The sequence below is a fragment of the Plodia interpunctella genome, chromosome 30 (genome assembly GCF_027563975.2).
Source record: "Plodia interpunctella isolate USDA-ARS_2022_Savannah chromosome 30, ilPloInte3.2, whole genome shotgun sequence".
Classification (NCBI taxonomy): Eukaryota; Metazoa; Arthropoda; class Insecta; order Lepidoptera; family Pyralidae; genus Plodia; species Plodia interpunctella.
Window position 1 is genome coordinate 3,325,375 of NC_071323.1, and position 19,438 is coordinate 3,344,812.

At 37.7% G+C, this 19,438-nt stretch overlaps 1 protein-coding gene across 5 annotated transcripts in view; it reads right to left on the reverse strand.

Moving 5' to 3' along the window:
* Window positions 1-19,438, reverse strand: part of LOC128682481 (uncharacterized) — a 60,275-nt gene that overhangs the window by 2,819 nt on the left and 38,018 nt on the right. For 3 of the 5 annotated variants that reach the window (XM_053767178.2, XM_053767176.2, XM_053767177.2), the window contains exons 34-54: window positions 19,050-19,123; window positions 18,041-18,174; window positions 17,055-17,174; window positions 15,194-15,255; window positions 14,236-14,370; window positions 13,771-13,895; window positions 13,185-13,285; window positions 12,176-12,304; window positions 11,001-11,116; window positions 10,611-10,697; window positions 9,243-9,383; window positions 8,711-8,877; window positions 8,071-8,254; window positions 7,512-7,628; window positions 6,470-6,642; window positions 5,601-5,750; window positions 4,103-4,196; window positions 2,671-2,776; window positions 2,041-2,144; window positions 1,524-1,673; window positions 313-425 (exon numbers count right to left, since the gene is read on the reverse strand). In XM_053767178.2, the coding sequence (XP_053623153.1) occupies window positions 313-425; window positions 1,524-1,673; window positions 2,041-2,144; window positions 2,671-2,776; window positions 4,103-4,196; window positions 5,601-5,750; window positions 6,470-6,642; window positions 7,512-7,628; window positions 8,071-8,254; window positions 8,711-8,877; window positions 9,243-9,383; window positions 10,611-10,697; window positions 11,001-11,116; window positions 12,176-12,304; window positions 13,185-13,285; window positions 13,771-13,895; window positions 14,236-14,370; window positions 15,194-15,255; window positions 17,055-17,174; window positions 18,041-18,174; window positions 19,050-19,123 (2,582 nt within the window). Of the gene's footprint in view, window positions 1-312; window positions 426-1,523; window positions 1,674-2,040; window positions 2,145-2,670; window positions 2,777-4,102; window positions 4,197-5,600; window positions 5,751-6,469; window positions 6,643-7,511; window positions 7,629-8,070; window positions 8,255-8,710; window positions 8,878-9,242; window positions 9,384-10,159; window positions 10,513-10,610; window positions 10,698-11,000; window positions 11,117-12,175; window positions 12,305-13,184; window positions 13,286-13,770; window positions 13,896-14,235; window positions 14,371-15,193; window positions 15,256-17,054; window positions 17,175-18,040; window positions 18,175-19,049; window positions 19,124-19,438 lie in introns of those variants that run through there. The other 2 variants (XM_053767179.2, XM_053767180.2) reach the window with 2 other exon arrangements.

A 19,438-nucleotide genomic window follows, 5' to 3' on the forward strand; every position in this document is an offset into this window, starting at 1 on the left:
TTCTTTCAAAATCGGTTTAGTCATTCAAAAGTTGTAGCGTAATGAATATTGAAAGTCGGGGTTTTTTTTAATTTGTCTGACAAATACACTCTAGTACAACACATTCTAATATTATAAATGCGAAAGTAAGTTTGTTTGTTACCTCTTCACGCTCTATCTACTCAACCAATCTTCTTGAAATTTTGCATACATGTAGCTTATAGTATGGAGAAGGACATAGGGTACCTTTCATCGCGGAAAATCAATTGTTCCCGTGGGAAAATTACGCGAGCAACACAGCTAGTTTATCGAGCTACGTATCAATATAAATACCTTGTCTTCAATCTCCGGCCTGTCCCAATCGAAAGTCACCCTCAGAAAGTTGCAGAACATATAGGCATTCTGTCTGTACTCGGCTAAACACGTCTGCAGGCGACTTTCTAAAACTGGAACATAAAGTTAGATTATTTCAATAAGTTTTATCGAAGTACAAAAAATAAAACGAACGGTTAAAAAATGGTTGCCTGTAAAGTCGGTTTTACGGGCGAAGATTTTACGTGACAACGTCTTTTTACGCGCGCGGCAGACCGATCATAGTTGAGTGGGAGAGAGACGCAAGGCATTCGGCGGGCCTCTCTCTCGTTCGGTGACTCATCGTAACGTTACCGGGCGTTACACTTTTTCATAAGTGACTCCCAGCCGCAACCTAATTTAAGACGTTGTCACGTCAAAAACGTATGCAGCATTACTAAACGATTTATTTATGAAGAGGCCTTTTTAGATGAAATGTAGCGTAAAGATATTTGTAGATTCGTGTATATAAATATTTTCTTCGTGTAAATTTTCCATATTTTCATCTAAATCCATCTATTTCTTCATAAAAATTTACTGATGTGTATAGAAAAAATTCACCCCGGAAAAAACCCCAACAATTTCACCTCCGATTTCAGCCTTTGACAAAAAAAAAATCTATATTTTGTATTTTCGTTCCAATTTTCAATTTGGCAGTTAAAAGGTAAGGTACCTAGTAGTAGTATGTCTCGGGTTATTTTGTTTATATTTCTCAAAAATTCATCCCCAAATGGCCAAACAGGGGGTGTGAAAGATGGAACAAAAAACGCAAAATGTACAAATTTTTTTTGTCACAAAATTAACCTCTAAAAGGGCGGAAATCGAAGGTAAACGTTTGTATGAATAACACATCAGTAAATTTTTATGAAGACAGGGACCGACTTACGTGAAATTATGCTTAGTTTAGATAAGAAGATATTTGTAGAGGGGGTAAAAGGGGTTTTGCGGGTGTTTTCGGGTTAAATAAATAAATATATTAGGACAAATCAGACAGATTGAGCCCCCAAAAGTTCGAGACTTGTGTTATGGGATACTAACTCAACGATACTATATTCTATAACAAATACATATATAGATAAACATCCAAGACCCGGAAAAAGATCATTTTCCATCATGACCTCTCGGTTCAGTGGCAAGCACTTCACCACTGCGCCACCGAGGTCGCCAAAGGTTGTGGGTATATATCTGCTTACCCTGTATATTAGTGGCAGCCAACAGGCAAGCAGTGAGTCTCGCGGGCGGGAGTTCGCTGACAAAACTAAAGGCGGCGCCACAGTCGACACTAACTAAACCTCCACTACGCACTGAGTATAGGAAATTTTGCAGGTGACGATCGCCTAGACCTAAACAAATATTTAAAAAAAAAAACTTTATTGCTACAAATTATAGGACAATAATGTGCAAAACTAGCATTTGCACGCGGCTTCGCCTGCGTTTATAGTTGGAACAGTTATATTTCCGCGATGAAAGGCACTTCCTTCGCCGCACTTCAACTTCACGTATGCAAAATTTCAAGAAGATTGGTTGAGCAGATAGAGCGTGAAGCGGTAACAAACAAACTTACTTTCGCGTTTATAATATTAGTTAGGATAGTCAACATGTATGTCTGTCTGTCACGCTTGCAAAGCGAAATTACTGGACCTATTTTGATGAAATTTAGAATAGATACAGTTAATCACACAAAGTTAAACATAGGTAAACTATATGTACCTAATATCCAGTTAAAGATGGCGGTGGTCGCCAAGCTGTTCTGGAAGTTCGTCTTCTTCATCAAAAAGTCCTCGACGCAGGAGCTGTTCCTCTCCATGGCCTTTCTGTGAGAAAATCATTATTTTATCGAAATAGGTAGGCGCTTGCGAGCTTTCAAGGTCACAATCAAATCATTTATCCGAATAAATGACGAATAAAATGAATTAAATGTTGCCCGCGGCTGCGCCCGCGTAAATTTTCCAGAGGAACAGTTATTCTCCGGTATGAAAGGTATCCTATGTCCTTCTCCACACTTCAATCTACATGTATTCAAAATACATTGTAGTTATCGCGTTACAAACATACATACAAAAAATTATTTTTTGTCGCAAGTTGACTTGTAGACAATTAAGTTAATTCGTCTTCTTCTCCGTAGTATCGTAGTATATATTCTAATCTAATCTGTTTTGTGTGCTATTCAATCTATACTATTATTATAAAGAGGTGAGCGTTTGTGAGTTTGTATGTTTGAGGCGGGTTATCTCCGAAACTACCGAACCGATTTCAAAAATTCCTTCACCACTAGAATGATACATTATCCAAGATTGCTATAGGCTATATTTTATCACGAAATTGTGCAATATCTAGTACCTTAATCCATCGACTGGCACTTTCTCCCGGAGCTGTTTGAACGTGTGCGGTGATGGTGTCATTATTAATTCGTCATCCGACGGCCTCTGGACAGAGGCGGATATTTCTGAAACAATGTCATTTTCACATTTGGACATAAAATTTCGTTCCTCATATCTGAGCGTTTGCCGGTTTCTTCCTCAGCCGTTGAACGTGCCAATTAATACATTTATCTGGGGGCACGGTAGTGCTCCCGCAAGTCGAACAAAAAAAGGCACGGCCGTACCATCCTTTTCCCGAAGCTATTCAGGCCAATTTCAAACCCCCAATAACTTCGTTGTGGATAAAACAGGAAGCCCGCATTTTCAGCAATTAAGCAAGTATTGTATAAATTAAATAAATTTCAAGATTTCATTCAATTTGAACCAGTTGTAAAAGAATTTTAACTTGTTAAAGTTTCTCGATTCTGGATTTTGTCACTCACTCACACACTGACTGACCGATCATCAAAAGTCTAATGCACTTCTAGCAGACAAGCTTCAATTTGTTTTTTATTGTCGAGTTTGTTTTTATAATGTCATACATTTCGAAAATTTACTTTCCAACCAAGTTGAAATCTTCTTATAATGATTATGAATTATCGTATAATTGTTTAATATATCTATTTTACAGAGATTATTTAGTGTGTTTAGTATCAAAATCGAGGGAAAACCAAAAAAAATTTGGAATTTCGGTCCAGTTTTCTAGATATACCAATATACTGCATTAATAACTTTGTGATCCATATAAACATAGGAAACATATTTATATGATCAAACATTTGCAGTTAACGATTCATTGTACCTGTATAATGGAAAGGATGTGTTCAGCCCACGAATGTGAGCCCATATGTTGAAATATGAAAAAAAAAACTGCTTTCCTTACAAATTCGACTTTCCTTAAAAAACACGCTGTAAAAAACCCAAGTCTCGCAGCTCAGTTTTTCTACCGTAAAATGTTGTCAGATCCATGTAATACCAAGTCGTTTAATTAATTTAGTCCCTACTCAAGGGATCTTCTGTCTTAAATTATTACGCAAGTTATTATCATATCAATATTAAAAATCTTTTAGATTTTAAATAAATAGATCGACTTGGCCATCGCAGTAGGGGAGCATATCCGGCTCGAAGGACCTAATGTTAGGATCTTGTCATATTCCAAACCACTGCTGTTGATATTGTATTTTATTTTTATATTAATTGGGACACATGACAGAGTTCGTAGCCGTAGATTTTCCTTTTTTTTAGAACAACAACACAAATAAAAAACTTGTGTTGCCAGCAACAAGCACTAAGAAGAGATTCCCCGAAATTCCCACGGGGAATGGATCTTTACTCACATACGAAGTTGTGGGCGGCTAGTAAATAATAAAAAAAATAAAAAAAAATAAAATACATAATATAATATCACTTACCATCTAAGTTACACACGCTGGATATCATGGAATACAAAGTTTCATGGTCCTCCAAAAATTCTATAAGCCCACTGTCATCGCTTGTTGGCAACACCTGAAATTCGAAGCGGTGGTGGTGTAATGGTTAAGACGCCCGCCTGTGGATCGAAAGGTCCCAGGTTCGAATCCTACTCGCGCCACACGAGTTTGTACACCAATCTGACTCGTGTATAGTAGTTTTCATCGACCACCACTTGCTTCCGGTGAAGGAGAACATCGCGAGGAAACCTGCACACTGGTGGACAGTTTAGTTCACTAGTGTGTACGCGACCTGCCGCTAGACGGCGGTGAGTAGTCGTAAAACTCATGTCAGATGCCTTTAGGCGACTTGAATAAAATCTGACACCAGTGTTAGCAACAACACACTAACAATAATGGTAAGCCCATCTGGCATGATAGGGACCAACACTGAATTAGTATCTTTCGGCATTTCCTCTCAGCAGTGGTCGTTCCATATAAAAATTGATGTGAAAAGTGCCTGTGAAGGTCTAATTCCTGAATAAATGATTTGAATTTGAATTCAACATTACACACATTATATTTTTTAAGGATTTGTATTACTAACAATTATGGATGAGAATCTGAAATATATTGAATTGAATTAGTACAAATCGCACAGATTGAGCCGGCCCCAAAGTAAGTTCGAGGACTTGTGTTATGGGATACTAACTCAACGATACTATATTTTATAACAAATACATATATAGATAAACATCCAAGACCCGGGCCAATCAGAAAAAGATCATTTTCCATCATGACCCGACCGGGGATTGAGGGATCCCTATTTTTCGCAAAAATTTTTATCCTAATTTAATTTAGCATAACGAGTTAAGCATATATTTTTTTTACATAATAATATTCTGACACACTTGTTTTCTGGCATACCTTTTCAATAAGCGTAATTATAGTTGAGGCTAATGTATTTTACCATAATTTCGATTCGCATAAAGCTATAGTGTAGCAGTAGGTCAGGGTGCGGCGGCGCTCGGGCCACACATAAGCCGCCGATATGCTTTACAATATTATGCTTAAAAATTGTTATGCTTATGGTAGGTATGCGCAAAAAAATTGTGCCTAAAACATTATACCAAATGAATATTGTGCGTAACTGTTATTATGATAAGTAAAAGTATGCCATTATTACATATTCGACGACCGACGGCGCAGTGGTAAAGTGCTTGCCCCTGAACCGAGAGGTCCCGGGTTCGATCCCCGGTCGGGTCATGATGGAAAATGGTCTTTTTCTGATTGGCCCGGGTCTTGGATGTTTATTATTTGTTATAAAATATAGTATCGTTGAGTCAGTATCCCATAACACAAGTCTCGAACTTACTTTGGGGCTAGCTCAATCTGTGTGATTTGTCCTAATATATTTATATTTTGTATATTATACATTTATGCCATGTTAAATTACGACATAAAATTGTATGCATTAAAATGGGGAAACGAACGAGCTCACCCGATATTGGGGGTCGGGGCAGCACCGCAGAAGACCAGCGTCAAGGTTCAGGGATTCCCCGCTCTTGTGCATGTAGCGGACTCGAGTCCCGAGTGACGTCACGAATGTCACGACACACGGGCGACGAAGGCTATCTGTTATTACCGTCACCTGATCGATAACAGATCACTTCTTTTATTAAACTTGTTGGACAAGTTAAAAGAATATGTTTAACTAGCTTTTCTAACCGGCGACTTCGCCAGCGTGAGTTCACACAAACTTTCGCCCCCCATTAGAGTAAATTGGAGGGTGATTTTTTTAAAAACTAGTACCTACCCTATGTTTGATTGGGAGCCTTTAAACTGTATACATGCCAAATTTCATCAAAATCGGTCCCGCAGTTTAGCCGTGAAAATGGGACAGACAGACAGATTTTCGCATTTATTAATAGTATGGATTCAAATAAAATCGATATATGAGTCTATTAGCTTTTGCTTCACAGAATTTCCCACTGGAACTTTTCGTTTTGCGGGATGAAAGGTACCCTATGTCCCTATGTCCTTCTCCGCACTTCAAACTACATGTATGCAAAATTTCAAGAAGATTGGTTGAGCAGATAGAGCGTGAAGAGGTGACAAACAAACAAACAAACTTACTATCGCATTTAGGATCACTGGCCTTGATAGATGATTTTCATACAAACTTTCACCCCCTATTATAGTAAATTAGGTGCTGACTTCTAAAAATTAAGTAGCCCATGTTTACACGGGGATCTTTAACTACACGCCTGCCAAATTTCATCCAAATCGGTCCAGCGGTTTAGCCGTGAAAAAACGGAATCGACAGACTCGCATTATATAACATATATAGATATCATTTGTCACTGTCACCTGGTCCTCAACCTTAACAATATCACACGTGGGTAGAAACTGGCCGATGCACAACTCTGTCTTGGCCAAAGCCGGACACAACTGGGACACGCGCAGAGTGGATTTAGCCGGGAGATTCAGTGAAATCATCACAGATCGGAGCACTTCTGTCTTATGCTCCTGTGTCGTTAAATCTGTATATTATATTTAATAATAATAAAAACAAGTTTTTTTTTTTTTTGTTACAAAAATTACATTTTCGCCGCAGCAGCAGCATTTGTTGTCGTCAGAGAGATCTTGTGGCATTTAACGTCTGACAAAAAAAAAAAACTCGTGTCCGTGCTGTAAGCCGTTGAGGAGTTGCCCTAGTTTGGAGCCGATCCTGGCTGCACTATCAGGTTCACAATAAGGCATTGTCATGGAAACTGAAGCGACGTGGGAAATGACAACTCTGTAGGACAACTGGAAGTAGGGGAAATCTAACTTGCAAGATTTGATTACTGACAGCGGGACAGGTGAAACTGAATTCTTCTTCATAGTCGTATTCCTCATGGCTGAGGGTCGTGGTTATTACGTGGAATGAAACACACACGTAACAGCTTTATTGGCATTATTAATGGAGTGGTTTGCCATTGCCTTCTCCATTTCACACACAAGTTAATAATCAACCAGTGTGCAGGTTTCCTCACGATGTTTCCCTTCACCGGAAACTGAATAAAAGCTTGTAATTAAACAACACATTGTATATATTATATAACCATAAAATCGTGTGCCACAATCTATAATATTATTATGAAGCATTTGTATGTTTGAGGCGGGTAATCTCCGGAACTACCGAACCGATTTCCAAAATTCTTCCAACAATAGAAAGTTACATTATCCAAGATTGCTATAGGCTATATTTTATCTCAAAATTCCCGCGGGAGCGAAGCCCCGGGCAACATATATTGATATGAGTAATATATGAAATAATATATATATCATAATATATTATATAATATATTAAAGCCCCGGGCAACATCTACTGATATTATATGGGTAATATCTGGTCGGCAATGCTTACCAAAATCAGCTATCGCATACAGCTTGGTCGTCTGAGCGGTCAGCAGGTGGTAGTCGGAGCCGACGTGGGGGTTTTCCATCATATTCCTGATTTTCGTGAAGGTTTCACTCCATAGTTCTATAAGAAATTAATATTCGAGTGAATTTCACGAGCTTCTCGAACTCCGCCGCGGGCGCTGTCATTGGTGTTTATTAAATTGTACCGTACACAGTAATCAATTTAATCATCCTATTTTATAAGTAAGTAAAGTACTGTTACAATGTTAATTTTATAAATGTTTAATTAAAAAAAAAAATTCTTTATTAAAAAAAAAATTTGCGCTAATATATCTAATGAAACGCTGCACGCCGCGTTCACACATTTGCAAATTGCCAATCAAGATTTCACCGTCAAATATTATGTCTACAAGCGGACAGAATGTGATTGAAAATAAATAAATATATACATATGTATGGACAAATCACACAGTCGGTATCCCATGACACAAGTCTCGAACTTACTTTGGGGCCAGCTCAATCTGTCCTAATATATTTATTAACTAAACGAGAAACCAAATTACCTTTCTTGGCAACAGCTTTGGCCAGAAGCTCACAGTATCCCGACAAGCAGTAACCGACATCCCTGATCGTGGCGAACAGCTGACGATGCTGGCCGAACTCGGCCGAACACCGGCGCCCGAGCGTGTGAAGGACGGACGATATGTGCGTCTTTGTCGTGTCGTCGTATTGCGTGTGAGGTTCGAGCTGGTAACATGAAAATCTTGTCTATTTTTTTTATTGACATATTACGTGTTTTTTTATTTTTTACCAGATATTAAATATCAGTAGATGTTGCAGGCGCATAAGGTACATAGAGACTAACATCTTTTGTTCTACGACTTCTGTCTAAACGTAATAAATACAAAATTTTTCCTTTTTTTTTTTGTTTTAATGTCGTTTCTATAAAACGTTAACTCTACGTCCGATTCCGCTACATAACGCTACTGTACTGTCTCGTGTCGCTCGGCTATTGCATACAGTGAACATGTGTAGAATCGCAAATTAGATTGTATATTTTTAATATGAAAAAAAGAAACTACGAATCACGAAAAGTCGTAGAATAAAAGTTGCTTGTTTCGATGTACCCGAGTAGACTTTAGGAGGTTTTGCGTTTGATACCAGTAACCCTGTATATATGTATATATATTTAAACATACTTACTACTTTCAAAATATTATTAGTAACATCAACATCTGTAATCCTTTTCGCGGTATACCCCTTAAGTCTGTTGAGTAGCAGAGCCAGCTGTCTGTCATTCGGTCCTAGATTCGATTCTCTCATGTTATATAAGGTGAACGCTAGGTTTTTTATCACTTCATCTTGTGTTGCTGAAATGTCATTAAATGATTTGTAACGGGAGAGCGGTGGTGGTGTAATGGTGTGATCGAAAGGTCGTATATATATATATATATATATATATATATATATATGATACAGATATTTTATTATTTATAGTTGACGACCTCGGTGGCGCAGTGGTAAAGTCCTTGCCTCTGAACCGAGGTCCCGGGTCTTGGATATTTATCTATATATGTATTTGTTATATAATATAGTATCGTTGAGTCAGTATCCCATAACACAAGTCTCGAACTTACTTTGGGGCCAGCTCAATCTGTGTAGATTTGTCATAATATATTTATTTATCGACAGACTGTAAATAGTTTTGGTAATGTATATATAAAAAAAAACTTACCCACAGACCATTGTTTGTCATAATGTACTAAAGCTAACTCATATATTGATGTCAATACAGATTTACTCTTAAATAGTATTCTATTGTCCATTGGAGTATTTATATTTTTCATTATATTATCTACATCGTGTGTGGTAAGCTCTGAAAAAGATTTTCAGTATCAAAAACAAAACGCAAAAATTTTACTAAATGTAAATTAACACATATCTCACTAGCCGCGCCCCGGGGCTTCGCTCCCGTGGGAATTTCGGGATTAAAAGTACCCTATGTGTTATTCCAGGTTATATTCTACCCGTGTACCGAATTTCATAACAATCCGTCCAGTAGATTTTTCGTGAAAGAGTAACAAACACAAACACATACATCCTCACAAACGTATATCGCATTAATATTAATAGGATGTCGTTGTCCCTCTCCAGTGACGTAACAAAAATCAAAGACAACGAATCATTCACTCAACATTACGAATCTCATTCATTCAATTTAAGAACTTCGTTCTTATCTCTATCATCAGCTATTGTTTTATTTATTTACTAGTGCAAAAACAGTTACATTATATACAGATAAATAAGAATTGTGGGCCGGGTCGTGAGGAGGTTCCCTCTATTGTGGTTGAGCTACGCGATGGCTGACCCATGCGTCAACTCGTGAACGGGTGCTGCCAGAGGGAACTGGTCATCTCGTTTCTCATATATTTTTGTGTAAGTTAATGGTGATTCGCATCGATATATATTTAATCAGCACTCGGATCACAATCATAACCTGTTTTGATATACCTTTTGACTATGTACATTATGTACTTTTATATATTATTAGAAAAAACATTGTAAGAAACAATAATGGTAAGCCGATCTGGCATGATAGGGACCGACACTGTTCAAATGAGTTTCTTTCGGCATTTCTTCTCAGCAGTGGTCGTTCCGAAATGCCAGTTGTTTGTAGCTTGTGAGAAATAACTATAAATATAAAAATTGACGAGAAAAAGTGCCTGTGAAGGCCTAATTTCTGAATAAATGATTTGAATTTGAATTTAAACAAGAACGCAGTACTAATAATATAGACCAGAACGTTATTATTAGTAACGTATTTTCGTCAGAGAGATCTTGTCGCATTTCACGGCTGATAAAAAACCAATGTCCGTGCTGTAAACCGTTGAGGAATTCCCCTCGTTTGGAGCCGATCCGGGCTGCCCCATCAGGTCATGCGTATCATAATAATGCGTTGTCACGGAAACTGAAGCGACGTGGGAAATTTCAACTCTGCAGGACAACTGGAAGTAGGAGAAATCTAACTTGCAAGATTTGATTACAGACAACGGGACAGGTGAAACTGAATAAAAGCTTGTAATAAATTAAGATATATTCATACCATTCAAATCCTGTCTCAATAGAAACACTTGCTTGTAGATGTCAATAGAGGCTGTCGTATGTTCCGTGAAATTTGATATCAAATCCACTGAAAACAATAGTAACTCGTATAAACAGACGGACAACGAAACTGTTAAACCTACATGCCAATTACAGCATCTCACGCCCAGTAGTTTCGGCTGTACGTTGTCTGTCTGTCGGTAACGGAAGAGTTTTATATATATTGATTTAAGAGACCATTATCGTCTCTTTTCAATATTCTATATTGAATGAATGAATGTATGTATGTATGTATGAATGAATGAATGAATGAATATGCACTAATAGTATTCGATAATAAAGATAATATTTCCCATTATTGTAATTCTTTTTTATTGATCATAGATCATACCTGCTGTGTGTAAAGCTTCTCTCAATAGATTTCTATCGTTTCGCTCGAGCGCCATCCCTCTGAGGCTTAACAATTTTTGATGATGCCACGATAGCTTTTCTTCGTTTTGCAAATCGCTGAAAAAATATGTTACATGGTTTTTGTCTTAAAATAATTGTGTCATTAATTTTTTTTTCTATTCTTTTATACCTATCCGCTCCCGGGGGAATTTCGGGATAAAAAGTACTTTAAGAAGTAAAAGTTTTACTACTATGTGTTATTCGAGGTTATATTCTACCCGCGTAACAAATTTCATAACAATCCGTCCAGTAAATAACGCGTGAGAGGTAACAAACAAACAAACTTTCGCATTTATAATATTTATTAGTTGGGATAGCAATCTTGGATAATGTACCTTCCCAATGGTGAAAGAATTTTTGAAATCGGTTCGGCAGTTTCGGAGATTACCCGCCTCAAACACACAAACGCTTACCTCTTTATAATAACAGTATAGATTAGTATTTTAAAAAAATAATGATTATTATTTGTTGTATGTAATTAAAAACTACACGACACGTCCGCTGTCTAGAGGTCCTAGATCTGATTCCCAGCGCGGGCAAGACATTTGCTTTATTTCATATGAAAATTATTTTGAATTTACTATGAAAAAAAAACTGGAAAAGTACGGACTGTGCGCATAACCTAATAGAAATAAATAAATATATTAGGACAAATCACACAGATTGAGCTAGCCCCAAAGTAAGTTCGAGACTTGTGTTATGGGATACTGACTCAACGATACTATATTCTATAACAAATACATATATAGATAAACATCCAAGACCCGGGCCAATCAGAAAAAGATCATTTCCCATCGTGACCCGACCGGGGATCGAACCCGGGACCTCTCGGTACAGTGGCGAACACTTCACCACTGCGAAACCGAGGTGGTCAAACACACAGATGCCGGTTGCGAATAGACAATTTATTTTTCTTTTTTATTTTGATACATTATTCTAACAGATTCCACCCGAATAGACATAGTTACATTGCAAATTAAATGAAAACTTGTCAAATTTACTACAACTTCTATAGAAAGAATAAACGTGGACGAAGTCGCGGACGACCATTTTTATAGTTCGATTATTATAGTTTTTTTTTTTAAAAAACAGCAGAAATAAAAAATCTAAACTCACCCAATTTTATTTCTATGGCAACACTGCAATACCGCACGGTGTAGTCCCATCTCGCTCGCTCTTATACACCACCGCAATTCGTTGGAGCGAGACGGGTATGCCGCTTCCCTTTCGCTTGCATGCAACGCTCTGAAAATTATATTAATTGATGATATTTTTTACTAATTTATTGTAAGACTTTTATTTTGTAACTTTAGCCAGCTTATACAAGATTTTTTAGTTAAAACCAACAAGGATTTTGCGTGATGCACGATAGCTAAAACCAACACGGCTGTGAAAACTGCATTCCGTAGATTTTGCGTGATGCACGAACAAACAGACAGACAAAATATTTGTTTCTTTTTGAAAAGAAACAATCGTTATTTCAAATAAAATTGTTTTGATCTCTATTAGTCCAATTTATCTTTTCTAAACAGCGCATATTTATTTATTAGTTGTTTATTTATTCATTCATTCAAAATTCAAAAAATTAAAAATTCAATTTTTTTTATTCAATTTAGGATGATATACATCACTTATTGACGTCAAAAAAATTACTTAAACTAAGTCTACTGCCGGCTTCCAAAGCGCAAGTGAAGAAGAAGCGGCGCAACAAACTTCACCGCAGCCTTTTCTCCAAGGACGTCAATTAACAAATATAGGTCTTATACATATATTAAAAATTAGGAGGACGAATTTACATTATTATTAAAAATGTCAAAATTTGAATGAATAAATAAAATAAAAGTTGAATTTCCAATAAAATTATTGAAAATTGTCACACAATATATATATATATATATATATATATATATATTTATAAATAAAAAGCTAAATGTACAACACGTACGTAATAATTCATTCATTCATTCATTTATTTATTTATTTATAATATCTCGGGTTCTAAGCAACGTATCGCGATGAATCCTATACCAGATTTTAGGTTAGACCATCTGCTATAGAACCGCATCAAATTCCATGCGTGATGGGCGAACTAACATACAGACAGACACGCAAAACCGAAACATACCTTATCATGAGTCTAGCAGATATTTTTACTAAACAATCTTTGGGTGATATTTCGCAGTTCCAAGGTTCATCGTCCAACTGCCATGACAGAGCTTCGGCCACCTGCGAAAATTGCACTCAGGGGTAGACAGAGTCACATACCATAATTTGTTTTAAGAGTGTTCATAACTACACCCATTCGGGTGTAATTAGAGCGGTGAAACATTAAAAATTAGGCTGTGATGTACAGTTCTGTGCTGAGGAAATTAGAAACACACTATCTATTGGTGAAAATCCATGCATCAGTTTATTTCGAACAGACAGACGCGGCAGTGGAGTTTGTTTTATAATTATTGACGACTTAACCTTTGACTTAACCAACCAACCAACGACTTAACCAACAGAATTTTCCGGCATAAAAGGCGATGAAACCCTATGTACCCTATGTCCTTCTCCGTACTTCAAACTACTACTGTATGCAAAATTTCAAGAAGATCGGTTGAGCAGATAGAGCGTGAAGAGGTAACAAACAAACTCACTTTCGCATTTATAATATTAGTTAGGATTGTGTTGGCAAAACATCCGTTTAAAATTAATAAGAGACTCACAGCAGATTCATCGAATTGTTTCCTCGGCCATTGCGTGACATCGCTGAGCCAACGTGCGCTGTCCCTCGTCTCGCCTCTATATGACGACAGTAATCTGCCGAACCATGTGTTGGTTAGCCCCGAATCTAGAAATATAAATACATATATATATATATATATATATATATATATATATATATATATATATATATATATATATATATATATATATATATGGACAAATCACACAGATTGAGCTGGCCCCAAAGTAAGTTCGAGACTTGTGTTATGGGATACTAACTCAACGATACTATATTTTACAACAAATACATATATAGATAAACATCCAAGACCCGGGCCAATCAGAAAGATATCATTCCCCATCTTGCCCTGATCCGAATCGAACCCGGTACCCCAAGTGTAGCAATCCGGCGTGATGACCATTAGGCCAAAGTGTATATATATATATATATATATAAATCTTACCTTTGAAATCCACTAGAGATGCCTTGAAACTAGCTTCGTCGGTCCACAACATCGGAAGGCCGGGTATTGCGGTCACCCTCTGTTGTATAGTGAGGTCGTTCCAGTTTGACAGTCGGCCGAAACACGAGGTCAATTCTGGTCGTGGTCAAGATAAATTAACAAAGGAAGAGTTAAATTGTGAACCCACGCAACGGTTTGGCTAACCGACGCTTAAGAACGTCAGAAATTGTCAGAAACCCACAATGCCGGGTGTTGTAGATTCCCATAATAAATATATTAGGACAAATATTAAGACAGAAAGGGGAGGCCCTTTCTGCTTCCATAGATCTCTGTCGGGTGCAATATCGCGCCATCTTTACGCGGTCTGCCTCGTCTCCTCCTCCCCGATGGCACCCAAAGGGCAGACAGGCGGGCCCGTCTTTGCGGCGTAATAAAATATATCAGTAGTAAATTCTAGTTTTAACAAAAGGCATTTAGTAAAAACCAGTTCCAACTAGGGAAACTGCGTTCTATCTAAAAACTCGTTTTAAATGTATTCAAAACATCTATAAATTGGATTTCGCAGCCTTTACCAACAAAAGTGACACTAATTGTTTGACATTGACAGATGACATAAGCATATATGTTTTATGAAATTGTAAAGGAATTAAAAAGTTAAATCATCATCATATCGAGTGTGTTATTGCTAACACCGGTGTCAGATTTTATTCAAGTCGCCTAAAGGCATCTGACATGACTTTTATGACTACTTACCGCCATCTAGTGGCAGGTAATCCCATACACTTCCTACAAAAAAATTAAGTATTACAGTACAGTCGACAGCGTGTCAAGTTACTCCATATGGATCTATATGCCGCGGTAATAGGGGCGAGTTTGATATGACTTTAGTAAGGTTGATGTGCTGTTGACTGTACAAGCGTTCGGAGTGTCCATTTCGTAGTCTGTAACGTATACGTACCTTGAATAGAAAAGCTGTTATTTTCCATAGTGATATCGTCACGGTCAGGCATCGGGGCTGACCTGTAAAAAAAAATTTATTGCTATAAATTAGGTGCCCAAATGAAATAAGAAATAAATAAATATATTAGGACAAATCACACAGATTGAGCTAACCCCAAAGTAAGTTCGAGACTTGTGTTATGGGATACTGACTCAACGATACTATATTCTATAACAAATACATATATAGATAAACATCCAAGACCCGGGCCAATCAGAAAAATATCATTTTCCATCGTGACCCGACCGGGGATCAAACCCGGAACCTCACGGTTCAGTGGCAAGTATTTTACCACTGCGCCACCGAGGTCGTCGAGAGATTTAATAAAATAGTAAACAACTTGTAACATTTTCAAAACATATATCGAACCTTTGAGTCGCCAGCGCCATCAATTTAAAGTAAGCAAGCCATCTTGTATAGTTTGGCTATCGAATACTAGATGGCGCTGTCGTAACAATTGCTATCCATATTAAATATCAAATCAAAATCAAATCATTTATTCAGAAATTAGGCCTTCACAGGCGCTTTTTCACGTCATATTCTAAATTAAATGATGTTTACCAAAGCTACAATCTATTACCAAATACAGTTTTTTTTTTGTTTAACTAAATTTATATATATATATATATATATATATATATATATATTAACTAAACAAATAAAATTTAATAATAGATCGAGCTGACCAGTTCCCCCCGGCAGCACCCGTTCACGAGTTGACGCGTGAGTCAGCCATCGCGAAGCTCAACCATCGATACCGAACTATCGATAGTTTTCATTCGGATAAGGCCACAGTATCGATTACACTATCGATAATATTATAGATGGTGATCACTCAGCTCAAATCGAAATTATCAAATGAGTGTGGATAAACTAAAACAATCGATAGAATGATAGAAGATAACAATAGATGGTAACGGATAATATTGTTTATAAGCAGTTGCGGCTGCACCAGTTTTTATCTAGGATCTGTCTACCCTGCAAGGTATAAAGATGTGACAGGGTATTTTTGTCTCTCATAATATATTAAAGTGCCTTGCTGTCACTGAATGTTAGACAACAATTAGACATTTCTCTGTCCATCGGTAAAACAGCTCTGTGGCTTTTTACGTCTGCCAAGCACGCCTTTTGCTTCATCATCATCAAATCTAGTGTGTTATTGCTAACACGAACTTCAGATTATATTCAAGTCGCCTAAAGGCACCTGATATAACATTTGCGACTACCTACCGCCGTCTAGCGGCAGGTAGTCGCGTACACACTAGTGAACGAAACCGTCCACCAGTGTGCAGGTTTCCTCGCGATGTTCTCCTTCACCGGAAGCAAGTGGTGGTCGATGAAAACTACTATACACGAGTCAGATTGGTGTACAAACTCGTGTGGCACGAGTAGGATTCGAACTTGGGCTAACATAAAATACGTACAACATCATTGCGTCTACACATTCTCTCTTTTATACACGATTAGCTTTTTCCCGCGGCTTGGCCCGCATTATATGGGACCCTATGTCCTTCTCCATACTTCAAACCACATGTATGCAAAATTTCAAGAAGATTGGTTGAGTAGATAGAGCGTGAAGCGTTGCTTGCTCCTTGCTTGCAAAACTTGGTCCGTTTCTGTATGTAACGTAGTAGAATTTTTGGGACCCATTGGTCACAAGCAAAATCAAATGATTTATTCAGAAATTAGGCCCTTACAGGCACTTTTTCACGTCACATTCCAAATTAAATGATATTTACCAAAGCTACAAACTACTAGCATTCACAGGCGGACGGCCTTAGCCACTGCGCCAACCACGTTTTTCTCCTCCACAACTTACCTTAGCTCGAATATCTCAATGCCCTTCCTCATGAGCACTTCTTCATATAAACAGTGGATCAGGTCCGCGTCATCGGATCCGGAAGATAGTTCTGTGAGGCGACGAACGGCTTCTTCAAATCTGTAAAGACAAATCATTGAGAAATTGGCTTTGGCACGCGGATTGATCCGCGTAAGTTTCCCACGCGAAAAATTATATTTTCCGCGATAAAAGGTACCCTATGTCCTTCTCCATACTTCAAACTACATATTGTGTGCAAAATTTCAAGAAGATTGGTTGAGTAGATAGAGCGTGAAGTGGTGACAAACAAACAAACTTACTTTCGCATTTATAATATTATAGTTAGCATTAGACCTTCACGTCAAATTTTAAATAAATATTATTATACTCCCAAGCTACAAACTACTGGCATTTCGGAACGACCACTGCTGAGAAGAAATGCCGAAAGGAACTCATTCAAACAGTGTCGGTCCCTATCATGTCAGAAGCCCTTCTGGCATTGTCTGTCTGTCTTTCTGTCTGTCTGCTGAAGCTGATATTTGGCATGTAGGTCCCCTGGGGAGTGTGGGTGAGCACTAAGAGAGGATTTTCGGAAATTCCAACCCGAAAGGGGTGAAAAACTTTTATATGAAAGTTCTACACCGTTGAAGTTAGTGACTAGTAAAATTGGATTTTAATTGTTTACAACAAATTAATAAAAACACGTGTATCAGATTTTTTTAAATATTAACCCTCAACCCCTACAAAATGGCGGTGAAAGATTGTATGGGACTTAATACAATTTGGTAATATAAAAATGTATAATGAAAATTGGTAAACATACAATTAATGATTTTTCTTAAAGAACTACCGAGATTTTACTATGAAATTCACGCGGGCGAAGCCGCGGGCAAAATATAGATTTTTTTTTTTTTGTATTAAAAAAAATAGATTTTTAAGATAGTAATGATGAGATAATAAGATGAGAAACTTAACGTGTGACTCACCCAGGTTCAAACCCATCGGGCGCGAGTCTCGCCAGCTGCACGTGCAGCGGCGCGCGGACGGCGGCGGGCGGCGCTCGGCCCCCGCCCGCCCGCCGCAGCTGCAGCAGCAGCGCCGCGCCCGCGAGGGGTTGGCGCTACAGCAATACAGCAAACATTCTATCTTAAATATATATATATCAGGACAAATCACACAGATTGAGCTAGCCCCAAAGTAAGTTCGAGGACTTGTGTTACGGGATACTGACTCAACGATACTATATTCTATAACAAATACAGATTTTTGTCGGACGTAAAATTACGTCGCTGACTACAAAGATAGCTTGTGGCAAAAATGACATTTTTGTAAAAAAAAAACTTGAATTCCCTCGAGTAATTTTACATCGAAACCTTTCTCACGAATCACCAATCATACAATCATAACAACGACACAAAAAAGTAATCATACCACATACTAATATTATAAATGCGAAACTTTGTGAGTTTGTATGTGTGTATGTTTGTTACTCTTTCACGCAAAATTTATCAAACGGATTGTTATGAAATTCGGTACACGGGTAGAATATAACCTGGAATAACACATAGGGTACTTTGTATTCCGAAATTCCCACGGGAGCGAAGCCCCGGCGCGCAAGTCTGTCTGTCTGTCTGTCTGTTCTGCTTTTACGGCTAAGATCTGGACCAATTTTGATGGTATCCAAGTAGATAAAGACCCACGTTCAAACATAGACTTTTTTTTTCAAAAAAGGCTTTCAGCAAGCATTTTTTCCAAAAATCAACCCCCAATAACTATATGGGACATGAAAGTTTTTGTATGAAAATCGTCTATTCCGGTTTCGCAGATAAATTCACGTGGGCGAAGCCGCGGTCAAGTACTGTCACTGTATAATTCTTCCAGTACTCTAAAGTGTGAGAGAGAGAGCGTACTCATCTGAGCGTGTTCCCGATTAAATTCGGTGCTGTGACAGCTTTAAAAATTTATTATTATTACGAAGCTATGAAATATCGTTACCTTGGCAAATTGTATTAGTTCTTCCAATATGCTGTCCAGAGATACTACCACGTCTATAACTGATGATTTAACATCTGTAAAAGTTAAATAAATAAATGAGGACAAATCACACAGATTGAGCTGGCCCCAAAGTAAGTTCGAGACTTGTGTTATGGGATACTAACTCAACGATACTATATTTTATAACAAATATGTACAGACAAAATATTTTTGCTGTTTTATTTTATTATATGAATATGTATATGATGTATGGATGTATTGATTTAACTTGTCGACCTCGGTGGCGCAGTGGTAAAGTGCTTGCTTGAACCGAGAGGTCCCGGGTTCGATCCCCGGTCGGATCGTGATAGAAAATGATCTTTTTCTGATTGGCCCGGGTCTTGGATGTG